This window comes from Rhincodon typus, chromosome 45 (assembly GCF_021869965.1).
Source record: "Rhincodon typus isolate 14 chromosome 45, sRhiTyp1.1, whole genome shotgun sequence".
In the NCBI taxonomy this organism is placed as follows: Eukaryota; Metazoa; Chordata; class Chondrichthyes; order Orectolobiformes; family Rhincodontidae; genus Rhincodon; species Rhincodon typus.
The window spans coordinates 9,455,131-9,461,161 of record NC_063376.1 but is presented as its reverse complement, the minus strand read 5'-3'; the positions used below and the strand labels follow the sequence as shown (position 1 = coordinate 9,461,161).

The 6,031-nt window shown below is 46.2% G+C and overlaps 1 protein-coding gene across 1 annotated transcript in view; it reads right to left on the bottom strand.

Moving 5' to 3' along the window:
- The window catches only part of LOC125487798 (protein phosphatase inhibitor 2-like), an 86,373-nt gene that overhangs the window by 50,585 nt on the left and 29,757 nt on the right, over positions 1–6,031 (bottom strand). The window contains exon 5 of the mRNA XM_048620065.1: positions 757–873. Coding sequence (XP_048476022.1) covers positions 757–873 — 117 coding nt within the window. The remainder of the gene's footprint in view (positions 1–756; positions 874–6,031) is intronic.

The window sequence follows — 6,031 nt, the reverse complement described above, 5'->3', positions numbered from 1 at the left end:
TCTCACCCTTCCCTCTCTCAGGGCAATATCTGTACACTGACAGTGTCCCTCAGTCCCTTAGAATTCAGGGTCTTATCTATTGGTATTTCTCAGTAACCGGTCTCTTGGGGAGATATCTGTGCACTTATTGCTGTTGTCATTCAGTCCTTTCTCCTTCAGGGTAATATCTGTACACCGACTGGTGTCTCTCAGTCTTCTCTTTCTCTCTCAGGGAGATATCTCCGGTCTGATACAATTTTAACCCCACTGTGAAGCCTCTTCTAAGGATGCCTACCCTGAAGAAGTTACCCTCCTCCCTCCAGAATCCGCCTCCCCCTCTCTCCCTATTTATTTCAGAACCCCCTTCCCCTCCCCCATTTCTGATGAAGGGTCTAGGCCCGAAACGTCAGCCTTCCTGCTCTTATGATGCTGCTTGGCCTGCTGTGTTCATCCAGCTCTACACCTTGTTACCTCAGATTTTCCAGCATCTGCAGTTCCTACTATATCTGTACACTGACCAGTGTCTCTCAGTGCCCCCTCTCTCTCTCAGGGAAATATCTGGACACCGACTGGCGTCTCTCAATTCCTCTCTCGCCTCGGGACTTATCTGGGCACTGATTAGTGTCTATCAATCCCCTCTGAGCATCAGGCGTCTTGCAATGGTCCTCACAGGCCCTCCAAATCACCACTTTATACAAATTCCTCTCTTACTTTCTGAGTACAGAGATCTCACAGAGCCATCAGTAATGAGATTAAGAAGCGACCAAGGTGACTCACAATCAGAATCGTCATGGTCATCCACCTCTTCACGAGCTATAAGTTCCCGGGCCCGCTGGATATTTTGCCCTTCATCATAAATCTGCTTCCGTTTCATCTCAAACTGGCGTCTTTTCTCTGTGGAGTAGAGAGGAAAGGTGTGACAGGGAATAAAACACACAGCCTGAATCTGAGAAACAGAGATACTCTAATGCCCTATTTCAATTTATTGCTTTCAGTTTTGCTGAGTGACTATCAATAACAGGCAGATTTCTAATTTCCTCGCCAAACTCTCCCAGGACAGGGACAGCACGGGGTTAGATACAGAGTAAAACTCCCTCAACACTGTCCCCCCCATCAAACATTCCCAGGACTGGGACAGCATGTGTTAGATACAGAGTAAAGCTCCCTCTTCACTGTTCTCATCAAATACTTCCATGACACGTATAGTACTGGGTTAGATACAAAGTAAAACTCCATTTTATGTTCTTCCCATTAGTCCTGGGACAGGGATAGCATAGGATGAGACACAGAGTAAAGTTCCCTTTATACTGTCCCAATCAAAAACTCCCCACACAGGGACAGCACGGGGTTAGATAGAGTGTAAAGCTGCCTCTACACTGTCACCATCACATACTCCCAGGAAAGGGACAGCACAGGGTTAGATATAGTGTAAAGCTTCCTCTGCACTGTCAGACTCCCAGGACAGCAAGGGGTTGTCTCTCAATGCCTTTAGAGAGGTGGAAATTGCAGTGGGTGTCGAGCTTTATCTCCCCATCTAACTCTATTTTCATTTAGTCCTTTCCTCTGTCCTGATGTCTCTCTCATCTTTGATGGTCTTTAACAGGCTTTGCATGTAAACTAATCAATTAGAAAACGTGGGTGATTTAGTGGTGGTGATTTAGAATGAAAAATGCCACGGGTGAATTTCGGTGAACGGAAAACCTGTTTGGTTTAAGTGTCTTAGCACTTCCAGACATGAAAAAGGGCTAATTTTCCTCACTGCAGGGGGCTGAGTGCCTTATCATTGCTTCATTTTGATTTAGCCTCATCCCGCTTTCCCTACCTCTCAGAGAGTCATACAGCTCGCAAACAGACCCTTCTGTCCAACCATTCGATGCCGACCACAAGCCCAACTAAACTAGTCCCGCCTGCCTGTGCTTGGCCCATATCCCTCCAAATATTTTTGTATTCATGTATTCATTCAAAATCCTTAAACTCGCATCCACCACTTCCTCTGGAAGTTCACTCCACACACACACATAAAAAGTTGCCCTCATGTCTTTTTTAAATCTTTCTCCTCTCATCTTAAGTATATGCCCCTAGTCTTGAAATCCCCCACCCTGGGGAACAGACATGTGCCATTCACCTCTTCTATCCCCCTCATAATTTTATAATCCTCTATAAGGTCACCCCTCAACCTCCCTACACTCCAATTAAAAAAGTCCCAGCCTATCCAGCCTCTCCTTATAACTCAAACCCTCCGTTCCCAGCAACATCCTGGTAAATATTTTCTGAACCCTCTCCAGTTTAATAATATCCTTCCTATAACAGGGCAACCAGAACTGGTACTTCAGAAGAGGCCTCACCAATGCCCTGTACAACCTCATCATGACGTCCCAACTCCTATACGCAAAGGTCTGAGCAATGAAGGCAAGTGTGCTAAACACCTTCTTATCACCCTGTCTACTGTGATGTAAACTTCAAAGAATTATGTACCTGAACCCCTAGGTCTCTGTTCTACAACACTACCCAGGACCCTACCAGTAATTGTATAAGTTCTGCCCCTGTTTGTTTTACTAAAATGCAATGCCTCGCATTTATCCAAATTAAACTCCATCTGCCACTCCTTGGCGCATTGACCCAATTGGTCAAGATCTCTTTGTAATCTCAGATAACCTTCTTCACTGTCCACTATACCACCAAATTTGGTGCCATCTGCAAACATATGAACCATGCCTTCTATATTTTCATCTAAATAATTTATATAAATCACAAACAAAAGTGGACCCAGCACCAACGCCTGTGGAACACCACAGGTAACAGGCCTCTAGTCTGAAAACCAACCCTCCACCACCAGTCTCAGTTTCCTGCTGTTAAGCCAATTTTGAATCCAATTGGCAAGCTCACCCTAAATCCCATATGACCTAACTTTACTAATTAGTCTACCGTGTGGACCCTCGTCAAAGGCTTTACTAAAGTCCAAGTAAACAATGTCTACCGCTCTGCCCTCGTCAATCTGCTTGGTTACTTTCTCAAAAAAACTTAATCAAGTTTGTGAGACACAATCTCCCCTGTACAAAACCATGCTAACTAACCCTAATCATTCCTTGCCTCTCCAAGTGCATGTAAATCCTATCTTTCAGAATCACTTCCAACAACTTACCCACCACCAAAGTCAGACTCGCAGGTCTATAGTTCCCAGGCTTCTCCTTACATCCCTTTTTAAATGAAAGCACAACATTAGCCACTGTCCAGTCATCTGGCACCTCACCTGCAGTTACAGATGATACAAATATTTCTGCAAGGTGCCTTGCAATTTCCTCCCTAACTTCCCACAAAGTCCTGGAATACGCGAGATCACATCCCACAGATTTATCCACATGTATATTTTCTAGTACTTCCTCTACTGTAATGTGAGCTGTTTTCAAAATGTCAATATTTATTTCCCTGAATTGTCTTGCCTTTCTGCACAGTTAAAGCTGACATGTAATATTCATTTAATATCTCTCCCATCTCCTGAGGCTCAATACAAAGGGCAGCGCGGTGGCTCAGTGGTTAGCACTGAAGCCTCACAGCACCAGGGACCTGGGTTCAATTCTACCCTCGGGCGCCTGTCTGTGTGGAGTTTGCGCATTGTCCCCATGTCTGCGTGGGTTTCCTCCGGGTGCTCCAGTTTCCTTCCACAGTCCAAAGATGTGCAGGTTAGGTGGATTGGCCATGTCATTGGAATTCAGAAGATTGAGGGGGGATCTTATAGAAACATATAAAATTATGAAGGGAATAGATAAGATAGAAGTAGAGAGGATGTTTCCACTGGCAGGTGAAGCTAGGACAAGAGGGCACAGCCTCAAGATTAGAGGGAGCAGATTTAGGACTGAATTGAGAAGGAATTTCTTCACCCAGAGGGTTGTTAATCTATGGAATTCCTTGCCCAGTGAAGTAGTTGACGCTACTTCAGTAAACATTTTTTAAAAAAAGGTAGATTTTTTTTGAACAATAAAGGAATTAAGGGATACGGTGAGAACGCGGGTAAGTGGATCTGAGTCCACGAAAAGATCAGCCATGATCTTACTGAATGGCGGAGCAGGCTCGAAGGGCCGGACGGCCTACTCCTGCTCCGAGTTCTTGTGTTCTTATGTAAATTGTCCCTTAGTGTCAAGGACTGTGTAAGTTAGGTGGCTTGGAATTTGGAAATGAAGGGTTGGGGGATGGGTCTGGGTGGGAGGGGTGGTGTGGACTTGTTGGACCGAATGGCCTGTTTCCACACTGTAGGAATTCTGTGATTCCATGGAAGACGACCTCTTTGATCTTTAAGGGGCCCTACTCTCTCTAGTTCTCTTGCTCTTATTGTGCTGGTAGAATCTCTTTGGAATGTCCTTAACCTTATCTGTGCCCCCACCTTTGATGGGATGCATTACCCTTGCCAGGTATTACATGTAATTTGATTAATTGGAAACACAGATGATTTAGTGCTATCGGTTCATAGGTGAAAACTACACAGGGGGTGTTTGGTGATGGGATAAAGGCTGTTCAGTTGTGGGTAAGAGCATTCCCAGATATGTAAAAAGGGCCAGTTTTCCTCAGTAAGGGATGTTCAGAAAGGTGACAGACAGCAGACTGGAGTTTGTATTGAACCATGGAATACAAATCAACAGACGTGGAAGGCGAATGGACTCCTGCTTCCTGCTGACTAATGGGTATAACAGTCGGATCTGGAAGGTGTCTACATGCTGAACCCAATAAATCTTTACCTGTGGATTATCAGCCCTCAGTCAGCAGGACTGACAATGCAAGTTCAAGCCTACCCACTAATGAACCTGCAACCTCATTACCGTATTTAATACAATAACCACTTCCATTTATATTTCCTAATCAATCTCATCAAAGATGTTATGAAGCTCCTCTGGAGGAGGTGGGACTTGGTTTCGGACCTCCTGGCTTAGAGGTAGGATCACTACCGCTGCACCACTAGCGACCTTTGACCAATCCCCTTGTTCTGTTCGGAAACAGAACTCCCACCCAATCTAACAAGAGGGGGGAGGCGGATGGAAGATGGATAAAGGAGAAGATGGGTGGAGAGGAGACAGACAGGTCAAAGAGGCGGGAGTGGAGCCAGTAAAGGTGAGTGTAGGTGGGGAGTTAGGGAGGAGATAGGTCAGTCCAGGGAGGACGGACAGGACAAGGGGGCGGGATAAGGTTAGTAGGTAGGAGATGGGGGTGCGGCTTGAGGTGGGAGGAATGGATAGGTGGGAGGGAGGACAGGCTTCAAAATCTCCCCTCCCCCGACCGCATCCCAAAACTAGCCCAGCTCGTCCCGCCTCCCTAACCTGTCCTTCCTCCCACCTATCCCTTCCTCTCACCTCAAGCCGCACCCCCATCTCCTACCTACTAACCCCTTGACCTGTCCGTCCTCCCTGGACTGACCTATCTCCTCCCTAACTCCCCACCTACACTTACCTTTACTGGCTCCATCCCCGCCTCTTTGACCTGTCTATCTCCTCTCCACCTATCTTCTCCTTTATCCATCTTCTATCCGCCTCCCCCGCTCTCCCTATTTATTTCAGAATCCCTTTCCCCTCCCCCATCTCTGAAGAAAGGTCCAGATCCGAAATGTCAGCCTCCCTGCTCCTCTGATGCGCTTGGCCTGCTGTGTTCATCCAGCTCCATACCTTGTTATCTCAGACTCCAGCATTGGCAGTTCCTACTATCTCTCCCACCCAACCTAAACCTTTTTCATTTGCTTACGATTTTGCTCATGAGTTTGAATTTTGACCTTTCATCGAAAGTGGTGCAAGTTCTTAACTAGAGTTGCGTTTTTAGCAAACGTGTGTTTGAAGCCTGGGGAGGGGGAGCGAGATTGGTGACCTAGATAAGATCTCTGATAGGGAGAAAATGACAAAGGGGAAGTAACATCAATTCAATCTGAGATAACAAGGTATAGAGCTGGATGAACACAGCAGGCCAAGCAGCAGCATAGGAGCAGAAAGGCTGACGTTTCGGGCCTAGACCCTTCATCAGAAATGCCTGAAACGTCAGCCTTTCTGCTCCTATGATGCTGCTTGGCCTGCTGTGT